The sequence below is a fragment of the Anolis carolinensis genome, chromosome 4 (assembly GCF_035594765.1).
Source record: "Anolis carolinensis isolate JA03-04 chromosome 4, rAnoCar3.1.pri, whole genome shotgun sequence".
Classification (NCBI taxonomy): Eukaryota; Metazoa; Chordata; class Lepidosauria; order Squamata; family Dactyloidae; genus Anolis; species Anolis carolinensis.
In genome coordinates this window covers 122,002,272-122,027,564 of record NC_085844.1, presented here as the reverse complement: position 1 = coordinate 122,027,564, position 25,293 = coordinate 122,002,272, and the positions used below count along the sequence as shown (strand labels likewise).

Genomic DNA, 25,293 nt, shown 5'->3' with positions numbered 1-25,293 from the left:
TTAGTTATGTTTGTTGCTTAGTAACCTGAGCCAAGCTGCATTCCAGAGTTGATGACACCATTTAGGGTTTTTTGCATATGAAATGGGAAATGGGAGTATCCTTTCTGGGGACACACAGGAAGTGATGTACAGATGCCTCTTCCTGTCTCTTCCCTCTTTGCTCCTGCCATGCCATGCCATGCTGATGTTCCTGTTTGTTAAGAGATATGTAGTATCCTGAACTGTTTTTCTTTTGGAACTAAGATGTTTTTGCCTGTATGACCATCATCATACAAGATTGTGAGCAAACATATTTTTGCTATTTTATTTTGATGTCTCTGATGTTTATTTTATGCGCATGACTTTTTAAAGGGAAAGGGAGGCTGGATATTTTGTCTTATTGTTTATGCTCTTTTTACCTCTGCTCACATAAACCCCTAGTCTTCTGTGTTTTTACTGCTCTGCACCAATATTTAACCATATTGGTATCATAATCTTAACAGGTTATGAATATATATTTCTATTACTATGAGACAAAAAGATAGGCAGGGCATGCAGCACAAACAAAGGGCAACCAATTGTCATGTTGACTCACAAACTGGATATCAAGAGACCTTGGGCAGACCTCCTAATGGACGGGATCAACCAATGGTTAAGCTATTTGGTAAGAAATGGAAAACAAAAGCACAGGATTGTAGATAGTGACAAATGGTAGATTTGTGTGAAGCCCAAAAGAGTGGATAGACTACAAATCGGATAGGAGAGTAAGAAGAATCAACATGGATTATTATTTACTCTATGTAAACATAACAGAGTTGTGCTTTATTGATGTTTATTTAACTTGAAAGGATGTTTATATTCAATGGCAGTCTGTTGATAAGGCTCTGTTCCCAACGCTTGCATTGAAAGTGAGTGGGATGGTGATACACACTGGAATTCAATAGGATGTCCTTTTATTTGATTCTTTATAGGAAAAAAAGAGTTTATGGGATGTTTTGAGATCTGTGTTTGACATATACACAACAGGACTTCAAATGTTTTCTCATTTCAGTTCAAACTATCAACCGCCCATTGGAATAAACAACAAGTTCACAAAATGTGCATGTTCTTTGAGAATAATGTTGAATAAAGAGAGACAGAGGAGTGTTCCCACTCAGTGGTATTGGGATAGGAACTACCAGGTATAGAGTTCTTCACAGAATCACATTTCACTTTTTATTTTATTTTTTGGCAAAGTAAATCTTCCTTCCACCCTGTGTCTTTAAAAAAATGTTTTGTATAACAATGAATGGGGAACATAAGAGTACTCTGTAGAAGCAATTTTTGCAAAGTAAATCTTCCTCCCACACTGTTTCTTTCTTCTTCTAATTGTTATGTGTAAGGATGAATGGAAAATTCTGGTGTTTTTACCATCTCAAATGCATTTGGAACTCATGCTGGGATAGGCTGTTACTATCACAAGCTTGATAATGCCAGTGTGGTGATTTTTATCTTGCTTTCTGCTGACTTGGTTTCTTATTAAGAGGGCAAAGATAAGTGGTTTTAACTCAACAAGAAATCAGTTTCTTATTAAAGAGCAAGCAAAGCCTTAAATTGTTCAGAAACAGCCCCCTCCCCTCGACAGCGTGATTTTTATCCAGGAAAAACAAAACAAAAAAGATCCAGCTACTCTAAACAGATAGAAGATGAAAGGGAGGCCCTCCTCCACTACAGTTGCTTGAAACAGAGCAAGTGGTAATAAGATCAGACAGTTTAGGTAACTAGCCTATTACTTCGTGAAGCCGTTTACATCCATCCATATGCTGCGAATGATGCTTAAGGTTCCCCGTACGTCTTGAAAAGTGAATAAAATCATCTAGGCTTATTTGGAATGCAAGATCAGATATAGTATGCTGAGTGACACTTAAAAAGAATGAAGCAGTAAGTGGAGCTTATTTTCTGAAACTGTCTTGACACTAATGCTAAATTATAGCTGGGATTCATCTAGCTTTTTTACCTTTATGAGGAAAGGCTTTTTACATATTTAACATAATTCTAGGGAAAATATACTGGCATTATGTATAAAGATATGCACACTGTAACCAAAGGGCATGTATATTCCCCAGTAGAACACTTTCTGCAATGTTATTGCCATTTGGTGTCATTTCCTAACAAATATAAAATACGATCGGTAAACAAACTAGACTTTAGATTTAAGCTGACAGCTGTTCCTTCAGAAGCAATATTCAGATATTTAATCTTAAGAAGGCTGAATATTTTGTGGCTGTTTGAGAAATCCATGTGTTTATCAAAGGAAGGGTCGCATTCTTTTATGCTTTTTTTTGGGATCTGACAAGGACATGTAAACTGCTTTCAGAAAACATACACATTTGAAATTAGTTAATGATTTGTTTTGAAAGCAGTTACATTGAGTACTGCGAACAAAATGCCAGATTTTTTTGTATCAGGAGCCATTTGCGAAACTGCAAGTTGCTTCTAGTGTGAGAGAACTGGCCATCTGCTAGAATGTTGCTTAAGGGATGCGCGGATGTTTGATGTTTTACCATCCTTGTAGGAGGCTTCTCTCATGTCCCTGCATGGGGAGCTGGAGCTGACAGAGGGAGCTCACCCGCTCTCCTTGGATTCAAACTGCCGACCTGTCGGTCAGCAGTCCTGCCGGCATAAGGTTTAACCCATTATGCCACTGGGGGCTCCAAAATGTCAAATGAACAATGTTTTCATTAAAATTGTGCATGTAGATCTGAGTCCTATTGGTTATATTTAGAGCAGACCTATTGAATCAATAGGACCCAGATCTACGTACGCAATTTTAATGAAAACATTGTTCATCTGGTATTTTGATGAGTCCACAGGTAGGTGAATACAATTGATTCAACTAGTCTACTTTAGTTGGAACTAGGAATAGAACTCAGGACATTAAAAGCAATACATACGTTCTCTCAATTGATATGTTTGCTCATATGTGGTAGAGCACTAGAAGATGACAGGTTGCAGATTCAGGCGCTTCACAGCAACCATAAGTATTTTTATTGCCATCCATACTATAGAACATTGAATGTTATTGGGGAGCTTAATTCTGGAACTATTGTAATAAATCCAAGCTCAGAAGAACCCACTGGTCCCCGAAGTGCTGAAAGCTAAACCGAGAGGACAACTTAAACAAATGTTACTCAAAGTTGTGGTTTGTGGACTAATGCCATTCCATGAGATATAAGCTTCCAGTTTATGGTGAGTTTCAAGGAAATAATCAAATAGCTGCAGCCAACAGTCACAAACATGTTATCAGATACTGATAAATCAGCCTCAGAAGTCCTATATCTAAATAGATAGATTACACAAGATAGTCATTCTTAAAAGAAGAATTTCATCCATACAGTGCAGATTGATTCCCAAAGTGATCATATATTCATCTGAAGGTGCCAACCACAGATGCAGAAACAATGTTAGGAGAAAATGCTGCTAGAACATGGCCATACAAAAGGGTTACAAATCAGTTTTTGGTTAACTTTAGATTCAGTTTGGTTATTTGGGGTGCTGATTCAGAAAATTGCTTTGGATAGACCACATCAGCTCTAGTTTCTGATATAGAACATACGCCATCCAATAGTTGCCATCTGCTCACCAACAGAAAACCACATTTAATGATCTAGAGATTATGTGGTCTATTCAATGCAATTTTCTGAATGAGCATCCCAAATAACCTCAGGAACAGGCCTATAAACAAAGACACCAAGGCACCCCTGCTTCTGGTGCCACATGGAATGGCTCCACTCGGGGAGGGAGGAGGAGAAGCAGCAGTCGGGAGGCTTGTTGTCACACCTTTTGTGAGTAGTCAGCCATTCCCTTCCTAACATCCCCGTTGCCTTGGCACTATAAGAAAGTTTGTGAAACCAGTCACTCTCGTTGCAATGGTGTAGTAATGGTGAGCCGCGGACCACAGGTTGAGAACCACTGCCATACAGCCTGAAAACCATACAACATGCCAGTGATTCCAGTCATGAAAGCCTTGGACAATACATTGATGCTATATCAGTTGGATATAGAGAAAGAATTATGGTGGTGGGAAACAAAGTTGGCTATTTCCATGGAAGTGACATTGGACATTGGAGACAGAGCAACAGACAGAACTATGACAAATACATAATCTTTGGAATTTTGAGGATCTTTTCACATCACATTTACATGAACATGGATCTCTCCAGTAATCGTGGCTTCTCGCAAAGTAATCTTGGAAATTAATGTTCTGTTAAAGGAGTATGAATCTCTAAAGGACTCTTTTCATTATGTTCAGAAAAATACAGTATTATTTCATTGTCTTAAATTGTGACCAAAGTGTATGATTGTTAGCCGCTTTTAGTCCTCATGGGGAGAAAGGTGAAGTATAAATAAGTCAAATAATTAACTAAATAAATACTATGGTGGGACTACTAAATGGCATGACTTTATTCATATTTTGAATGCAGATTTTGACTCTGCTTCCCAGATGTGGCTTGTGCATGCACATATAGAACCTCTTTTTCTTGGCTTCCTCATTCATGCTAATGCTCCAGGGTACAGGGGCACCCTGGTTGGAGAACATTATTCTAAAATGTTTTCTTTACTTTTTGTGTTTCAGAAATGCAAAATGGTTGCACTTCAGAAGTGATTTCACACCATCTGGGCAATGATTCTTGAGTTAAGGTTGTATCCATTTCATAAAATGATCAGAGTTAGCTTATGACAGTGAAGAGTAGAGTTAGCAATAGTTTAAATCCTGCATATTTTATTCTTTTTACCAAGGAGACAAGTTTGTTTAGAATGTTTATCTAATTTGATATTATAAAATTCATTTTATTGGAATGTAACATCAAGTCACCTAGCATCTTATGGCAACTCTGTTTACTTCACAGGGTTTTCTTAGGCAAGGAATACTCAGAGGTAGCTTTGCCAGATTCTTCCTCTGACAGCACCTTGGATTCATTAACAGACTCTCATTGACATACTAACCAGGTTGACCAAGATCAGACAGGAGCTGGTTTCTTTAGGGTGTGTAGGATCTGCTCATTCTGTTTATTACATCATATTTCTTTAAACTATCCTTTTAAAAGATAAATGTTTACAATATTTATTAGACTTATTGCTGATTCAATTTAAAAAATCAAGTCAAAGATAGGTACCAAAGCAATATCATTTCAGTTTACCTAAACAAAAATATAACCTTTTCAGAAAGTACCTTGCAGCTACACAGATTGATAAAATGCATCAATTATAATTTTTGCTCTGTTTTATAATTACACTGTGAAGTGAACTTTTGGACCATGTTGATTAATTAAAAGGTTACTGGTATTGAGTCACTTTCAGAAGCAATGACTTGGGCATCAATTAGTTTAATACTCAGACTGTGTCCAATATCAGCACATTTGATATATATATATTTATACTTAGTTTATTGTAGTTTATTATGTGAAAGTTTGTTACAGTGTTTAAAATATGGTGTAATTTTGATCAAAATTAATAAATGTTATTATTATAGAAATATCAATTACAGGGATTATGCAGTTCAGATCCAATATAAATTTAGTCATTTTGGGACTTATATATTAGGATTGAATGAAAAGCAATGCCTCCACCTTCGTTACTTGGGTTTGGATGGGAATATTTTAATAAATCAAATGCAGAAACAAGCTTTAGAATGTGCTCTTTAACTACCACTATTCACTTTTCCACATAATCACCAGACAATTGGATGCATTTCTACCAACGATGAACAAGTTTTCTGAAGCCGTCACAGAAGAAGTCGACACTCTGTTTCCACAACCAGCATCTCACAGTACCCATCATCCACAGATCTTCCAGTAGCCAAGCAAAGCAATAATGTGACCCACACGTTCTTGTGAAATGCTGATTATGCTTGAAATTTCTCTCTGAGTGATACAATGATCGTCCTAAGTCAATCTGTCAACTTTTTGCTTGTGAAACTTGGTGGTTGCTGTCGCAGGATGTCCAACTCTTTGTTTGTCACACAAGTCAGATGTTCCCACCTCAACATCTTTAAACTTACTCGACCAATGATGCACAGTACTCACATCAACACAACCACCATAAACAGCTTGCATTTTGGGGTGACACCTTCTGATGTCAAGAATTCAATGACTGCACATTGCTTAAGTCGCATTGACTAACCGTCTGCGCAGGGTTCCATACTTCGCACTTTAACGACACAACGGTTCAATGCTAAGGCTTCCCGCCAAATGGAACTGTAGAGGAGAGTCTACTGAACAAGCCAGTACCTGCCGCATACCAGTACTGTGGCATGCACTTGAAACTTCAATTCCCAGAACCCTCTCTTGTGTTTTTTTTAAATGTTATGGTAAAAACTTTAAACTTTAAACATTTCCAAAATATTAGTAAATTGGTGAAACCAGCCGGTCACCCCTTCCTGCAGCTGCTCAGCGTCGCCAAAATGCTGCGTTGCCAGGCATGCCCCCATTGTTGGAAACAAGTGGTTGAGGAAGCCAGCGGCAGAATTTAGTGGGGAAGGAGTTGCAAAGCTCCTTCATCGCTATGATAAGTGCCTAGATTTGAATTGCGACTACGTGAGATGTGGTATTTGGGTTTAGCTTTCAACTGCATATGGTAAATGTTTTCTCCTATACTTTGTTCATTTTTAATTCCAAAACGTAATGTACTTTCTGGATAACCCTCGTATGATTTTGCCTCAAAATATATTATATAGATGAGAAAACCACACATAGTTTTACAAAAATGAATTTTCCCCAACAAATTTCTAATAGAGATTAAAAACTGCATAGGAACCTTCACGTCACACAAAACAGGGAAAAAATAGCTGAAATATTTCATTCAGACCTCTGGGAACAAAATGAGCAAAGATTTTCCTCCCTATTATTTTCAGTCCATTTAGGTCAACCGCACATGTAGTTTCAAACTCCCAAGGACAGTGTCAGATTCCTGCGGTAGCAGATTTATACTGGGAGGGGTTTAATTGAGGGATGAATTATGCATGCTAACCATGCAGTATAAATTTAAGGTCATTCTATGTTTTACTTTCAAGTAAGACTATGTTGCTCTGATGCAGATGGGGACCATTAAACAAAGTAGAGAGGAGAACAAAAGAGAAGAAACTCCACTGGCAACACGGGATTTTTTCCCTTAGTCTCTATACTGGGAGGTTGAGATTTTGAAATAAAAACTGCCATCAAAGGATCTTTGAAAGAAAAATCCACACTTGTCTATAATATGCCTATATCAGGGCTCTTTGTGTTATCTAGGAGTAAAACAACTATTACCCCAAATCCTGTTGTTAACCTTGACTAGAGGAGGTCCATTGAATCAACCTACATTTTGACTCACCATTCAGTAATTGAATCAATAGGGCATTTCTATTTGGAACCAATCAATGGAATTCAGGTCAGAGGTTTCAGCTGTGGCTGCTGCTAATGTATTTATAACAGTGTTGCATGTTCTATTTAATATGTCTAGTGCATTGAATGGGTCTGTTCTAGCTGGAATTCACCAAAAAGATGCTACCAGTGCTTTTCTTGTAGTTTAGTCCTGAGAGCTATGAAATACTGGATCATATTTGCTGGGACTACTTTGTGATTTCTTTCATGAAAATCAGCATAACCTGGCCAAGCTTAACTCCAGTCTTGCTTGTTCGATTTTTTCCAGGATGGAAGATTTGCTTTAATTGGTTGGTCTCTATACTAGTAGATCATCTAGTTCCATGACAGAGTCATCTACCTCTATGTTTGTCTTCATCTAGTTAAGAAGGAATCCAATTATATTTCTCTTGACTTACCGCATCAGTCTCTATCCAGCAATGCTTGTAGCCCATCATCTAGATGCAACATGACAATGGATGATGAGAGTCATATTCTGGATGTGAATAGCTCATAGAAAATATTTTTATAGGCAATGTTTTCCCAAAGTGATATCTTTTCCCCTTGAAATATTTTACTGGATATAGATCTCTATTATTTTCCACATGATAAAAAAAAACCCTACAAGGGGAAAAAATGCTTGAGCACAAGAAGCACAGTTTTACTGTAATATATTTGTTTTGGAGCTGTGTAAAAAAACTAGGTGAATTCATCTTTCATATGTATTTAAGCTTTTGTTTGCATGGTAGATGTTATTAGTGAATCTCTTTCAAATAGCATTGCCTCTATAGAGTTTTGGCAGGGCTGTTAAAAAAATTGTTACAAAGCACAGGAGTGGAATCCAACCATGAAACCCAAATTGTATATTGCTATGAATCTGGGTTATTGGCATGACAGCACCAAATTTCACACACAAAAGAGCTGCTAAGCTGTACTTTAAAGCATACAAATAAATAAATGCCCAGAGTCTGTTTACTTTTGCGTCTTTTCGCATGATATTGCACTAGACTGGGCCACAGCTAAAGCATCTGAATATTGTATTTTTCAGACTTTCGGTGACATTAGTGGAATAAATTTGGTATATAATGAAGTGAACACAGCTATTCAGGAGCACATAAGTGAAATGGATAATACGCTGAGCACTTCTTCAGAGATCAAGCTAAGGGAAAGGAAGAAGAATACAGCAAGGTGGAAAGGTATTATTTTCAGTGACTACAGCTATCTTGTAACTCTGCGGCAATGCAAAACTGTATTAGCAGGAGAGCTCAACAAAATATCTTTGTGTTCGGTAGAAAGGTTTCTCCTATGTCACCCAAAGTCACATGCAGGAAAAGGGCAAAAAAATTAAACAGATGCTATTTCTCTCAAAATTTGAGTTAACACTTTAAGGCTGTATTCAATAGTGGCCAGTGACTTCCATGTAAATACAAACATGTATCTGTTTTGGGTTGTAGTTCAAACCTTGATCAAGCTGTCCATAGTCCTGAATCTATTTTGTGATAGGCTTCAGCACCTTGGATAACTCCATCCTTAGCCTAAAATTCAGGGTAGATTTACCATATATAAGGCTGTATTCAATAGTGGCCAGTGACTTCCATGTAAATACAAAAATGTATCTGTTTTGGGTTGTAGTTCAAACCTTGATCAAGCTGTCCATAGTCCTGAATCTATTTGGTGATAGGGTTCAGCACCTTGGATAACTCCATCAATTCTTAACCTAAAATGCAGAGTGGATTTACCATATAATTGACATGGAAGCAATTCTCCATGGTTTAACACAAACGGCTTTCCAAAGATTCCACCTAAACATTAGAGAGAACTTCCTGAAGGGAAATGAGTGGTTCAGCAGTGGAATATGCTGCCTCAGGGCATGGTGGAATCTCCTTTTCTGGAGGTTTTTAAACAGAGGCTGGATGGCCATCTTTTGGGAGTGCTTAGATTCTGTCTTCCTGCATGGTAGGGCATAGATCCAACTCTATGATTCTATGATTCTAAGTTCTTCATAGAGTCGTCACCTGGAATGTTCTTTATGCAAATGTCTAGTGTTGAGCTACAGTCTCTCCTCATAGTATGGCTTTATCTAAAATGGTGAATATTAAGTTGGGTAATATGACTATAGCATATTTTAAAATAACTCACTCCAGATTCCATTCTGGTGCACCACATCCTGATCATAGACTCTATTCCTCATAAGTAAGAGCCATATATAGTGGCTATGCATACATTTCACCTACAGGAGATCAAAGCAATTGAAGCATGCAGGCTACATTTTACCAGGCAAAAAAAATTATGCATTTATTCTAAAAGATAAAAATGGAGAATGATGATGATGATGATGAGTATGATTTAACCAACTTTATGCATTTCTATTCATTTTTAGGTGATCATGCTGTCGCCCCAAAGAGTTGGTGGACTAAAAAGTATAATTTGCAATGATGATCTTCAGTACAGTTCAAAAAGGAATTAACTCTGTTTATGTATTGAGTATATTATTTATTTATTATTTATTTACAGTATTTATATTCCGCCCTTCTCACCCCGAAGGGGACTTAGGGCGGATCACATTACACATATAAGGCAAACATTCAATGCCTTGACATAGAACAAAGACAAACACAAGAAGTATATTATACTTCTTACAGCTTACAAGGGGATTTGCTTTAAATGCTAGATGTTAAAACCCATGTTGATCAAACATTGATCTTTATCTTTGGATTGCAAACCAATTGATGAATAAATCAGAAGATATTGCATTCATACTTGGTAGTAAGTCAGAAGGTGAACACAATATAAATGCATTTATTTGCCTAATGCCCAATGTTTTGTGGCATTCTGTTTTAACTAACTTCTTGTTTTAAACTGTTGGTGTTGCACTGTTGGCAGATTTAAGTCACAATTTGTTAGCTGTGTAAATAAAAATGTAGTGTAGTGTAGTGCTGACTACTGAATTGTTTTACCTGTCGTTTTAAGGTTGATTGTATTTCATAGGCATGTAAACTGCCTTAAGAAGCTAACCTGGAAATCGTTCAAACAAGCAAGCAAATGAATAATTGTGAACTTTCTGTCTCAGAATTAGTTGTACATTGGTTCATAGTCCCACAAGATGTATTTCAGTCTTTACCCAGGATTTTCCACAAAGTGGAGACTGTGTAACCCCTAAACACATCATAGCGTGAGTTGTACAAATGAATATCTTGTTTCTAGTGTTACTACTGTTACCACTAGTAAAGTTCCAGATTATTCTATTTTCCATTCATCTATCATATAAACATGTTGAATGAACATATGGGGAAAGGAAGGGTTGAAGGCCCAACTATTAAGTCTACCACTTTCCCACCTCCAGCATGCAGAGATAGACTCCTCAAACTGGAGTAACTATTAATGTAGAAATCTGATTTTCCAGGTTTTCGACTGGGAAAGAAAACCCACATGGATATTGGAGATTCTAATCAGTTTTGGTGACCTCCACATGTAGAGGGAGATATCATTAGGAGTTGAGGGAGCAGGACTAGCATGCTAACAATGCCTTACAGATAATAATTCTGTGATCCAAAACTGAATGGGAAAAATATGTTGGCCACCCTCGACTGAGAGAAACCAATTATCTTCTTGGATGGGTTCAGTTGTGCTCCAGTGTGATAGAATGGCACAAGGTTTCATCCTCTGGGACGAGTAGCAAAAGGCAGATTCCATTGAGTTTCTCAGTCCTAGTATCTATTATTCCTGACAGATATGGAGAAACTGAAGCCAAACTCCCAAATGGCTAAAATCTCTGTTTTATAGCTTAGTTGGCACAGTAAGGCACTAGCCACAAAATGTGTTATGGACACTGAGGTTGTTGAGATTTTGAAATTCAAATATTTCTGTCTAAACTGACTGTCATTGAAAATCCTAAAGCATCAGGCAAGTGCTCCCAAATCCTTCTCTACAGAACAGGGTTTTTCGTGCTAAACATTTTTCATGTGTTTTCCACTCAATAGAACAATCTATAACAACAACAAAAAATATCTGGAAGGAACTGAAAACAGAAATATCAGGCCAAGTTGCCCCTTTTGAGAGAAGCAAGGATGGGAACCAGTTAGAGCATTAAGATTTGCTGGGGAGGCTCTACTCTTGGTCCCACCCACTTCGTAAGTGTGACTGATGGGTATGAGAGACAGGGCCTTCTCAGTGGTGGCCCCTCGGCTATGGAACTCCCTACCCAGTAACATCAGACTTGCCCCCTCCCTCCTGATCTTCAGGAAGAAGCTATAGACCTTGCTTTGGAACCAGACTTTTGGGGAGTAGTGCCATTGGGAATTTGACTTTAATGTAGTGGCACAAGCAGCAACTACAGGACTAGGAACTATGTTTTAATTCTGTTTTAATTGTATTTATTTGTTTTATCTGTTTTTATTGCTCAATGTGTTGTGTTTGTGTATTTGTAATGAGGTACTGAATTTTGCCATAACTGTAAGCTGCTCTGAGTCCCCTTCAGGATGAGAAGAGCGGGGTAGAAATATAGTAAATAAATAAATAAATGTAATCTTTCCAAGGAACTGGTGTAAGAATTTTTCTGCAAAAGCAGCCTTTCTATTTGGTATGCTTCAAAAAAGGACATGTTTAAACTCCAAGTAACAAACTTGAGAGGTTTTAATACATTTGATAAAGCAGTTATGTCCTAAATCTGAGGCGGTATTTTGCTTTTCCACATCTCTCCTCGTAGCTTTTGGGGAAAAGTTATTTGTAAATAAACATTAAAGAGGTTTTCCAGGGCAAGATTGCTATAACATTTCAGAAGGATAGGTGTGAGGACTACAGAACAACAGGACAACAGTGAATGAGGACAACAATGAAGCATGATAGAATTGGAAAAATGCCTATCTTATGGTCCCTGAAAGAAAGATGGGGACTCTCTAATTTCACCTGAGAAAAAATATAAACAGTTAAGGAAAGTCACAACACAGTGGTACGGCCCCATAGCCTCTTGAAAAACTAATTCAAAAGATTTCACACTCTCCATCAATCCACATTTTAGATTTGTCACTTTAAATAATTGAGAGGAAGGGAACTGGAATGAGTGTTAGCAAAATTAAAAATCTTTTCCCAAAATACTGAATTTGGCAACGGCCTTAGACCTCACTTTTGGATGTTGTGTTTTTAACATTGAAACGTATTTTAATTATCGTATATACTCGAGTATAAGCCAACCCGAATATAAGCCGAGGCACCTAATTTTACCACAAAAAAACTGGGAAAACATTGACTCAAGTATAAGCCGAGAGTGGTAAATTTCAGAAATAAAAATAGATACCAATAAAATTACATTAATTGAGGCATGAGTAGGTTAAATGTTTTTGAATATTTACATAAAGCTCAAATTTAAGATAAGACTGTCCAACTCTGATTAAATAATTATTCTCATCTTCTTCAATGTAAATGCCTTTATGTATCATTTTAATAATAATAGAGTAAAATAATACATGTAATAATAATAATAATAAATAGAGTAAAATAATAAATGTAATAATAAATAGAGTAAAATAATAAATGTAATAATAATAATAATAAGATCAGAGTAAAATAATAAATGTATTAATAATAATAAAAAATAGAGTAAAATAAATGTAATAGTAGCAACAATAATAGAGAACAATAATAAATGTAATAATACCGATAATAATAGGGGAAAATAATACATTTACCATATATTCTCGAGTATAAGCTGACCCAAATATAAGCCAACCAGGACCCTCACCCGAGTATAAGCCAAGGGGGGCTTTTTCAGTCTTTAAAAAAGGGCTGAAAAACTAGGCTTATACTTGAGTATATACAGTATGCTATTTTGTATGTATTAATTCTAACCCAATTTTATCTCATGTTTATGTTATGTTCTAAGGCACTGTATAAGTGTTGTAAGCTGCCTTGGGTATCCTTTGAGGTAGAGAAAGGTGGGATATAAATAAGGTAAAACAAACAAACAAACAAATAAATAACTGGTGTTCCATGATAAAAAGGTGAACTTAATCAGCCACACCTTTTCTCACATGGGGCTGAAATCTGTAGCCAAGGTCACCCATGGAGTCTGCTGGCTCCCATCAGACAACACCAGTGTGGCTACATGGGTGAAGGAGGGTGAAGCCGATGCATGCCGTTGCCATTGGAATCCATGGGAAGAGGCTGCATGCTCCACACTTCTCCCTATCTGATCACCCTCAGCTAGAGCCAGGGGCTGTGGGATGTGGGGTGCTAGGTTCCCATGCCCCTCGATGAAGAGGAGCACCTCCGGCTGCCATGTGACAAGGTTGCTAGTCACTCTTGGGCAAGTCATAGCGATGAAAGGGATGTTCTGTACCATTCCAAGTCTGAATTCTACAAAAATCTTTAGCTAGGAGCCGGTGTCAACTTTGATGGGTTTGGGAGTAAAGCCTCACAAAGTATCAGAACCCAACCAGCTCAGATTTTAGGATCCATCTAAATCAGTGGCAAATCCCTATATCAAGGTTCCATTTTCAAAATCTAATCCTTGCTTTCCCCTGTGCATTCCTATTGTTGATGAAAATCTTAAAAGAATGTCGTATTGAAGATGGGACAAGATTGTTTTCCACTGCTCCAGAGACTAGGACATGGAGCAATGGATTCAAACAATAAGAAAGGAGATTCCACCTAAATATTAGGAAAAGCGCCCAAACAGTAAGTTATTTGACAGTGGAATATACTACTTTGATGTGTGAAGGTTTTTAAATGGAAGCTGAATGGCTATCTGTAGGGAGTGCTTTGGAGGAGGTTAGACACGATGGTACTTGTGGCCTCTTCCTGCTTTATGATTCTATACATTATAAACCACCTTTAAAGCTTCTGCTTTCTCAGAAGCTTAAAAATCTTAAGTCTACCTCCTGTGATTTTAATGTAGATTTATTTCTGTATTATTGTTTGCTAAATCCCATTGGTTTCATAGATAAGAGATATATGCAATAGAATTTGGCTCAACCTGTACAGATTGCATTAGTGTCTACAGTTATTAGTGACTTCATCCATATCTCTTTGTTATACTCACATAGTAATTGCTTGCCTGTGGTGGCATTCCTCCTGTATAACAGGATATATGCAGTCATTACTGAAAAGTGTAAATAAGGAGCTCTTTTAGTGGCATAGTATCCCTAGGTACCCACTGTGTTCTTATTATGTACAGCGTACTCCCATATCTGTAGTTCTAGTCTATTATAGGATAAAGACATGTGTATGAATTAAAAATTAAAAAGCTTGTTGTAGACTGGAGAGCAAGGTCTATTAAAATATATCCAAGAGAAAAACTCCCACTGCACATAGATGGATTGCGGTGAGTACCAGTTAAAACAAGCAGATGAAAAATTGGAGATTTTCATCATTCGGTTAAATATAGTGCTAAGTGGTATATGCTAGCATTAAAAGCAAATTACCTCCCACTTCACCAGTCACAGCATGGGTGCTTTCTATTGGAAACCGTATTTTCAGGAATGCTAAAGCATTGTCAGTATTAAATAAATCAGCCAGTAACTCAGGGAAAGACATCTGAAGAAGGAGCATGGGTGAAGAAAAGCTCATTCTGCTCTGGTTGTGACTACTAAATAGATTTTGGCCTCTGTTCTTCCTTAAATTTCTAAACAATTGACATTTAGATAGTGTTCTAGGGAAAACAGCATTTTGTGGAAGCTTGTGAGAAGTTCCTCCTTCAGGAGAGTAGTTATAATAAGTAACCAGCTTTGAACAGATTGCTATGCTGTGAATTTTTACTCAGAATGTGGATCCAGAGAAGAGTCTTGTGGTGTTGAATATGGAGACCAAGGACTTTATTACAAACTGGCATTGCATCCCTATCACATGATACTGTTCATCTGCCTCCTCCCCATGATTATTCCAGCTCTCACTACTGATGGATAAAACCAGTCAACAGCTCCCAATCCCACAATATTTCCATTATCTGTCTTGGTGCAATGGATTCCTTCTGATTCGGTACCAGCATATCAGCAGTAAAGAAATGTCAGGGGAGAGTATTCTTCTCTGTTCCCATTTCTCCATCACCCACTCACTTATCTCAAAGCTGTTTGTTGTGTACTTATATTACATTGTATAGTTATATTTGCCTGTTTAGTTTTTCAAAGATGGAATTGTGAAATTACTCTTTTAAAAAAAAACAGAACAGTGGTAGTACAGGAATGTGGGACTATGAACATATGTGAAATTATAATTGCAGGACATGAGTCCCCCTGGGGAAATGATGATGATGATGATGATGATGATTATTATTATTATTATTAATAGTCAAATTGTCACTATTGCTTAGTTTAAGAGAGATGTGGCATGAATGCATTCAATATTATTGTACAATTGCAATGGAACAGCAGGTCTACGGAATAAAGTCCCAAGTCTAAGACTTGGTAACCACCATGATCAGCAACAGTCACAGAAACTATTGCCATTGATTTGATTTTAAAGCTCTCATGTTCAAAGCAACCAATTCACGGTATCAGCACTGAGAGGAAGGGTGGCTATATTCCAAACACATTCCCAGTTTGACTAGTATTGTAGTGAAGACCACCTGTGCCCTAAACAAAGAGACCCTTCTCCTATGTTACCTCCCATTATTCACCCCCTGGAATTGGAAAGTGAATACTGGCATGTAGCATAATGGCTGGTAGAATGATTCACCCAGCAGAATTCATGCAGTTTGAGATCACTTTAACTGTTATGGCTCAATGTTCTGTAATTCTGGCAAACTACAAATCCCAGGATTCTGGAAGATGGAGTCATGGCAACGTAGTGTCAAACTACTATACAGTGTTCCCTCACTACTTCGCAGTTCGCTTTTTATGGATTCACTGTTTTGCGATTTTTCAATAAACTCTAAAAGAATATTATAAATCATAAAAATCACAATTTACATCCTAAGGAAGGGAGGAAGGAGAAGCCAAAGGGAGAGAAAAGGAGCCCAAGTGGCAACGGGAGGAGAAGGAGGCGATTTATCAACACACGATTGGTTGATAAAGATGTAAAATAGTGTATAACTACTAAAATAATGTATAAATATATAGTGTCCCTACTTTGTAAATTTTCACTTATTGCAGGTGGTCCTGGAACCTGACCCCCACGATAAGTGAGGGAACACTGTACTTCAATAATGTGGGTGGTCTCTGAGATACAGAAGAGTTAGATTGCCTGGAATGTATGACTTCAGATAGTGGTGGCCTCTCCAGGTCTGAGGAGCTGAAGATAAGGGAGGTGCACTCGTCAGCAGGATGTGGAAGATGCTGAGAACTCACCTTAAGCCCTTGAAGAAATAAGGAAAGGCTGCACAAATTCCAACATCTATTAAATTGGACTCATGAAACACTCAGTGTCCTGAGATAGCTGCCAATAAACCTTACAGTGAATCCAAGGCATCTTTGTTGCCTGCCAAGGTCAGTATTCTCATCCGTCACATGCTCTTGACTGGCTAGGACTGATGATTCAATGCTTTATTATTTACTAACTTTTTAATCTGAATTTCCATAATAATGCCTGGACCAGTCTCTTGTTTCTCCTTTCATTTGTCTGGATAGCCTGCGATTGATCTGGACTTGATGAACTACCCAACAGCTCTTGCCTTGGAACCATTATCACTTGCTGACTGGAGTATACAAGTCCTGGATCCTGTAGGAAATCCAATTTATATCATACTAGCTTGGGAGCCCGGCGGTGCCCGGGTTATTTGAGAACGGAATTGTTTGCCTTTGTTCCAAGTTTAGTCTCGATCCAGTGTCAGTTGGCTTTAGTTGGTATGGGTGAACTACAACTCCCATATGCAAGTCCATGGTCGATCCCCCTCCAAACAGCTCCGGGATGTAAAGCAGGTCATGGGGACTTGATGTGTCAAGTTTGGTCTTGATCAGACATTGGTGGGGGTCGCAGTGGTCTGGGGAAGTGAGTGAAGATACTGTCAATCCCATCATCCATGGTCTGTTGTTCCCTCAAATGATAGGAGGATGTAAAGTGGGCCACATTGCACCTATATGTCAAGTTTGGTACAGTTTCATCATTCATGGGGATCACAGTGGTCTGTGGGAGGTGAATTGGATGAAAGTACTGCAACTCCCATCGTCCTTGGTCTGTCTTCCCCCAAACTGCTGCAACATATAAAGTGTGTCATTTGGGATATATATACCAGATTTGGTTCAGTTCTGTCATTTGTAGCAGTTGCTGTGGTCTCAAGAAGAGAGTGAAGGTACTACATGTCCCATCTGTGTGCCAAGTTTGGTCCAGTTCCGTCACTGGTGGGCATCGCAGTGGCCTGTGGGAATCGTAGTGATTGAAAGTACTACATATCCCATCACCCATGGTCCATCATCCCGCAAACGGCACCAGGCCATAAAGCGCATCATGGGGTAGGCTGTCTGGAATTGTGGGAGTTGGAGTCTAAAACACCTGGAGGGCCCAAGTTGGCCCGTGCCTGGTTTAAAGGCTTCCATAGAATCCTAGAGTTAGAAGGGGTGCCCAAAGGCCATCTAGTTGAACCCCCTTCTGCCATAGAGAAAGACACCATCCAAGCCCTCCCGACAGATGGCCATCCAGTCATAAATGCGATTGGGAGATAGAGAGAGTCCTAGATTTGAAAGGGGTCTTTGAAGGTCATCCAGTCCAGCCCCTTCTGCTGTAAAGGAAGACACCATCCAAGCCCTCCTGACAGATGGCCATCCAGTCATACATACGATTGGGAGATAGATAGAGTCCTAGATTTGAAAGGGGTCTTTGAAGGTCATCCAGTCCAGCCCCTTCTGCCACAAAGGAAGAGACCATTCAAGCCCTCCCGACAGAAGGTCATTCCAACCATACATACCATTGAGACATTTATTTATTTATGTATTTATTTAATTCTGATATTTCTCCCCCGCCTTTCTGCAATGGACCCAAAGTGGCTTGCAAGGTCATTAAGCCACGTGCAAACATCCACCATATAAATAAAACATAAAAGTAATGTCAAGCAATAGTAGTATAAATAAGAAATAGCAGGGTTCAGTGGGGCAGGTGAACTACAACTCCCATATGCAAGTCCATCATCCATGGTCCATCCCACTCCAAACAGGGCCCGGATGTATAGTAGGCCATGGGGACTGTATGTGTCAGGCCTGTTAGAGTGAGTAGGCCAAAGCCTGCTCTGTGGTAGTTTTTTGCCTCAGTAAAAACTGGGGGGGGGGGGGAGTAAACGATCCTTAAAAGGAAAGAATAAAAAGATAGTCATTATTTTCTCTTTAGTCTGCTGTGAATAGTATTTACGTACTGCCGCCTTACCTTGTTGAAGGAGAGTGCTGTATCCAAAAGACACAGGCAAAAGCTGCTCTGTTTGGAACCATGGGGAACAGGGAAGATGGCTGCCTCTTTTGCGGCCTAGCACAATGGAGCCAGGCTGCAAGGCCTGAAACGTGTTAGCAAAATGATCAAAGGAGGCTTGGATTGGGGCTTTGGGGGCTAGAAGTGTTCATAAGCATATCGTTAAAAAGATAATAACAATGTTCTCTGCTGTCTTTTGAGGCAAGTAGGGCCTTACAAAGAAGTTGAAAGCTGAGGCAAGATGGCGTCTTCCTTTTCGGCCTAGCAGCGAGGGGCCAGCCTGGAAGGCCTTAAACATGTCAGCAGAGGGGCCAAAGGGGGCCATCCGTTGTCAGTGGGTTCATGGGGTGATGTGTGTCAAGTTTGGTCCAGGTCCGGCCTTTCTGGTGGTGGCAGTGGTGTTTTGGATTACCAAAGTGTAAGCCGAGCCTGTTAACTGTCCCAAAGCTAGCATCGTTCTGAGGAGAGAAGTAGGCCGAACGAAGCCAGTTGGTAGTAGTTTTTCCCTCAGTGATCCCAGTGGCCTGTGAAAGTGACGGCCAATCAGAGCTGGCCCATATTCCGGCTGGCCAATTAGAAAGCTGATCCATATTCTGCGAGGCCAATCAAAACGCGAGCACATATTCCGCCAGGCCAATCAAAACGCTGATACATACTCCGATTTCACTTTTATTATATATATATAGATATAGATATAGATGCAGAGGTTTTGTGGCCATTATGCAGAAATTGCTAGATATCAATACTGATGGACAGGATTTGCAACAAAATCATGCAGTGTAGACTGCTTCTATCTAGAATGTCAGCAAACCATTTCATCTTGCTTGATAGGATACTCTAATTGCAGTCCCTTCCCTGCAACACATGTTTAGAAGATTTTCCATCTCAGTGATCTGTTTTGATGCTCAACTTGAGACTTCAGAGATTCCTAATGTGTTGATTTGTTGTTGTTGTTGTTGTTGTTGTTGTTGTTGTTGGCAGACTGAGGCTCCCCCTTTTTCTTAGTGGTGGTACTTTAAAGACAGAAGGGCATATACTTGTTAATGATATATGGATTGTGGAAGACAGAAAGCCTACAACATTCTAGTTTATGAAATGATGTCGGAGCAGGAACACTTGTTCAATTTTCATTTTCATTTTCAAAATAGGATGTAACATTGTCATTTTTTTCTGATGCTTTTTGTCCCATTATGCCAATCCTGTGACGTACACTAATAGAAAATAATGACACAAGGCTGACTTAACTGGACATAATAGGATACCTTAAAATGTTGTTCAGTAGGAATGCACATAAACCTGGCTACTTGTTAAGGAAACATTTGATGTCTCTTTTCTGCATTGTCTTAACTACCATTGTATGCATTCAACGGCTTCTTCTGTAGTGAAGTTGATAGATATATTCTACCCATCTTCTACATGAGCTAAGAAAGAGCACTATCTATTTGAGAGATAGCAAAGGAAAATACCTGGGGAAAAAAAGAAATATTTGACCTGCATGTAGGCAGAAAGCCTATATAAACATCTTCAAATTAATCCCAAACTAATGCTGTGAGTTTATATTAGGGATATCATATTTTATTTATTTTGTTCTTACCACACTAGGATGCAGAATTTAAAACATATATATCTGAATAATATGGCAAGATTTTGTTTTGTATTTTTGGTGATCCTCCCCACACACACACACACACACACACACACACACATTTCTGGATTTTTTTTTGTACAAAATAGATGGCAGTTACAATTCAGTAATTTTTAAAGAAAACAATTCTTTTCTGAAGAGTTTGGCATGAAAATTCATGTTGTTCAGAAAAAAATGCCTTGTGCAAAAAAACACTCCAGAAATGATGAGTTCTGCACAAAAAATAGGGTTTTTTGTTTTGTATTAGTATGAATTTTATATGTTGCACGCCGCTTTGAATCCCACCCACGGGAAAAAGTGGGATATAAATGAATTCATCATCATCATCATCATAATGTAAGCCAGATAAAACACTCTTTGTTGTAATATCTTAGACCTGGACATACAGCAATTTATATAGGCAGAAAAATAAGGCAGAAGAATAAAAATAGAGAGAGGTTAGCTATGTATGTTCATTAAGAGATTGTCTTCTTGTTCCTGTATAAAAAAAAATATGCAATATACTTCTGTTGTCATTTTCTTGGTGAACATTTATTTGCTCAGCTTTGGACTCTTCAATATAAGATGATGTTCTTGTGACCTTCCTCCTGCTTTGAGGTTAATTAACCCTGAAAAAGTACTAATTTGTATCTACTACTGTGCAATTACATATGCTTAACAGGCAGTGCATTCTTAGAACTGTGCTGGAGTTCACTGAAGTCAGAGATCTTTGACATTTCCAAAGCCCTGTGAACAATGGAAGGGTAATCATTCAAACTAGCTGCAGGAAACATACATGAATACAGAAAGTCAAATAAGATCATCACCATTTCTTTCTTAGGATGACTGCCTACTCTCCCTTCCAATAAGGCACAATTATCAATAAGTTCTATGTTCACTCAGTTTCTTCACTGATTCTATCATGAAGGAAGGACCTTCATCTTTGATGCATTGTTCCTTGGGAACAGACATCAAACATGTCACATTTTTACCTGCCCACCTATCCAATTGTATTCTTATCAGGTGTAACAGTAGCTGGCATGATGAAAAATATGATTCAGGCATGATAACTATTGTGAAAATCCAATGAGTTATAAAATGGCTTTGACCCATATTTGCTTAATTCCTACTTCGTGCTTCACTACCAGAAACATCTGGCCTTTGGAGTTCCACTAATGGAATCATCTCACTAGTGGAAGGAGAAGATGTAATCTTAACCAGTTCCCACTTCACTTTGCATTTTCTTGTGCTCAATGAAAACCTGTTGTAGAGAGGAGGTGGCTGTTGTTTATTCGTTCAGTCGCTTCCAACTCTTTGTGACCTCATGGACCAGCCCACACCAGAGCTCCCTGTCGGCCGTCACCACCCCCAACTCCTTCAAGGTCAAGCCAGTCCTTTCAAGGATACTATCCATCCATCTTGCCCTTGGTTGGCCCCTCTTCCCTTTTCCTTCCATTTTCCCCAGCATCATTATCTTCTCCAAGCTCTCCTGTCTTCTCATTATGTGGCCAATGTACTTCATCTTTGCCTCTAATATCCTTCCCTCCAGTGAGCAGTTGGGCATTACTTCCTGGAGTATGGACTGCTTGGATCTTCTTGTGGTCCAAGGCAATCTCAGGATTTTCCTCCAACACCACAGTTCAAAAGCATCTATCTTCCTTCGCTCAGCCTTCCTTATGGTCCAGCTCTCATATCCATAGTTTACTACAGAGAATACCATTGCTTTAACTATGGTTGCCAGTTTGATGTCTCTACTGTTCACTATTTTATTGAGGTTGGTCATTGCTCTCCTCCCAAGAAGTAATCATCTTCTGATTTCCTGGCTGCAGTCTGTGTCTGCAGTAATCTTTGCCCGTAGAAACATAAAGCCTGTCACTGCCTCCACGTTTTCTTCCTCTATTTGCCAGTAATCAATCATCCTTTCACTTAAATTCAGAAACTTTAAAATTCAGTTTTCCTAGTGTCCACCTTGACTTGCACAATTTACCCAAATTATGCAAGTTTTCCCCTTGACTAAGTAAATCTGCTGCCCAGAGAGAAGGTGGAATCAGTGCAATTTGCTTTCACTTTTTAAGACAAGTATCAGATAGCAATGATCTCTTAAGCTCTTATGAACTGGTAAGGCAGGTGCTGAACAACTAGTCCCATGCCTGCTCACCTTCCCACCAAAGTTCTTGCAAAAAAAGAGAAACAACCTTAGTCTTCTTAACAAATTATATAAAAAATAGTTTTATTTACAATACTTGTGCAGAGCCAAACATGGAATCTAAGCATGGCTTAGCCCTTGTTCCAATTTGCTGATTTCTCTAAATACACAGGAAGCTTACATTGTAGAAATATGATTAATGACATGAGTAATCCCCACTTACAAGTAAATAATGTAGACCGATAGTTTCATTAAGGAACCAACATGGGGTCATTAGAATGTTTTGGTCTCTGCCCCTGATCATACAGAAAATATCATTCTCCAAGCCACCATTGTGAAGGGGCGATAAAATATCGCAAGTAGACTCACATTAAGCTGGATAATATGCAGGCTGCTTGATTTGTATTGAATATGTGTCTGGTGGCTGAAACCCACTGTAATGAACTTGCCCACAAATCACAGCTTAATGGGAATCTACTTATACATATTGCTTAATTAAAAGTTGTGAGCTTATTAACATGTGTCTTTGGCACTGAACTTTGGGGATGTAATCTCTGTGCAAATAAGACTAGGTTGTAAAAGTTTTATAGATTGACAATGATATTAAATTCCACACCCTAATAAGCCATTATTTTCCCAAAGAACGGTTCAAATGCTATACATGTACACTGGTCTCAGATATTGCTTGGCTAGTTTCTTTAGCATATCAGGCCCACTGCTGTGTAAGGAAGTAGCATCAACATATTCCTGGTCTGGCCGTGGGGTTTTTTCTTCTTCAAGATACTAAATTTTCTCAGTCACTCGCCTTACAGTGCTTGCTATAACTGTTACAGCACAATCACACAGTAATATCCTATAATACCACTGATTAGCATTTCCATAGGCCATTGTCTGCCTAGGCTTATAAAGTGGCTGTAAAAAAGATCAATATATGCATTTTTAAACTGTTGCTACTTTTAATTACTGATATTAAACAAACAGTAAAAGTAATGTCAGGTACATTTGGGAATGGTTGTTTTCAGTTGATTTTTTTCCCAAATAGTATTTTATGTCAAGTTTGTTTTGATATTTGTGTATGTGGGTAGGTGGGGATTAACAATTGTAACATTAGATAATTTTAGTTCCTTAATTATTTTATTGGTTTTCCTTCTTTGGATGGTAATTGGAAGTCCTGAACCATCGGCATTCTGCTCCATTTCCTGACGGAAGCCTTAGGTTTTTGCCCCAACCTATTTTCCAGTGGACCTTAATAACATTTTATCTCTATTTGACTTTAAATGAGAAGGAGTTAATGCACAGAAATGAAATCATAATTTGGTCTCTTTGGAAATGATCTAAACCAGTTATTCCTATACAAATCTAAGCAAATTTCTAAAAGTAATCTCCAAATCCTATTGATGCCAACACCCTAATATATAAAACACCACATAATCTCTCTTTTTCAATTGACATTTGCAAGGGGTCATTTAAGACAACAGATGACTGAATTAACAGGTTGATATCAATTGAGAAAGGCTATCTAATAACTCTCCTGCCAACCTAGCAGTTTGAAAACATGCAAAAGTGAGTAGATCAATAGGTACCACTCCGGCGGGAAGGTAACGGCGCTCCATGCAGTCATGCCGGCCACATGACCTTGGAGGTGTCTACGGACAATGCCAGCTCTTTGGCTTAGAAATGGAGATGAGCACAAACCCCCAGAGTCGGTCACGACTGGACTTAACTTTACCTTTACTATCTAATAACTGCAACAGCATTAGGACGGTTGTCTTTTTGTTGGGTAGGTGAGTTGAGAGTGAAATATTGTGTTGTCTATGGAAATCATAGCTTTTGTTAGCATAAAATTAACAACTGAGAAGTAGGAGAGGAGAAAGAACGGGCATTTAGGAGTGAATTTTTTTAAAAAAATATAGCTGTGGAGAAGTGAGAGAGCAGGAAATGAGTTTGTTTGCAGAATAATGCAACTATTATAGTTTTAGCGTGAATTTCCAGCACTTGCAGTGTTGTATTGTTGGGTTGAACAAATGCAAATAATGTTTGTATATTTGTAGATTTCAAATTGTATTGAAATGCTTTTAATGTAAGACACTTTGTGTCTCCTTATGGAAAGAAAAAGCGGAGTATAAATAAACGTAATAATAATATCAACAACAACAATACGGTTATTGCTTTCCACTTTCCACTGTACTCACACCAACTATTGCCTGGCTACGACCAATCAGGACTTGTATTCTAAAGGCTGAAAATTTGCAGTTGCAGATGTTCTATAATCATAACAATTCTATAACTACACATGGCATCCCTCAAAAAATGTTCAGTTATTCTTTCCTGAAGAACATTCAAATTTATTTCAACAATTTGCTTCAAGAAGACTTAGGTGGAAGCTTTAGTGCAGCCTTTCTTCATCAAGGAACTTTGCAAAAGTTTGGGCTTACAACTCCTCGCATCCCTGAAAATTGTAGGCTGAATCTGCTGGGAGTTGTAGGCTAAAACATAGAAAGAACAAAATTGGGATCAAATTTGTTCTAGTATTGAGTTTTATTCATTGTCCTGGGAATTCATTAACCTTTGATTTCCAACCGGATTTAGACTCCAGTTCTGAGCTACCTTAATGAAGAGTAAGTTCCCTTGTATTTACTTATAGCATTGGACTGTTAGAGTGCTAATGAGAATTTTGAAGAATCCTTGAGCTAATGAGAGACACAGCTTGACAATTAACTTCCATGAATGTTGTCTATATATCTTGGTTAGCCATGTCCATCTGGAATCTCTAGAGAAATTCAAGTAGTTTTTCCCGAATTTCCCAAATTAGCAGATGCAAATATTTAATCTAGACTTAGAAC

General features: G+C 38.4%; 1 protein-coding gene across 1 annotated transcript in view; it reads left to right on the top strand.

The window, feature by feature from the left end:
• The window catches only part of LOC100557827 (uncharacterized), a gene marked incomplete at its 5' end in the record, with an annotated part of 227,814 nt that extends 203,227 nt beyond the window's left edge, over window positions 1-24,587 (top strand). The window contains 2 exons of the mRNA XM_062977712.1: window positions 8,407-8,554; window positions 9,739-24,587. Of these exons, the coding sequence (XP_062833782.1) occupies window positions 8,407-8,554; window positions 9,739-9,794 (204 nt within the window). The remainder of the gene's footprint in view (window positions 1-8,406; window positions 8,555-9,738) is intronic.
• Window positions 24,588-25,293: the final 706 nt, after the last annotated feature.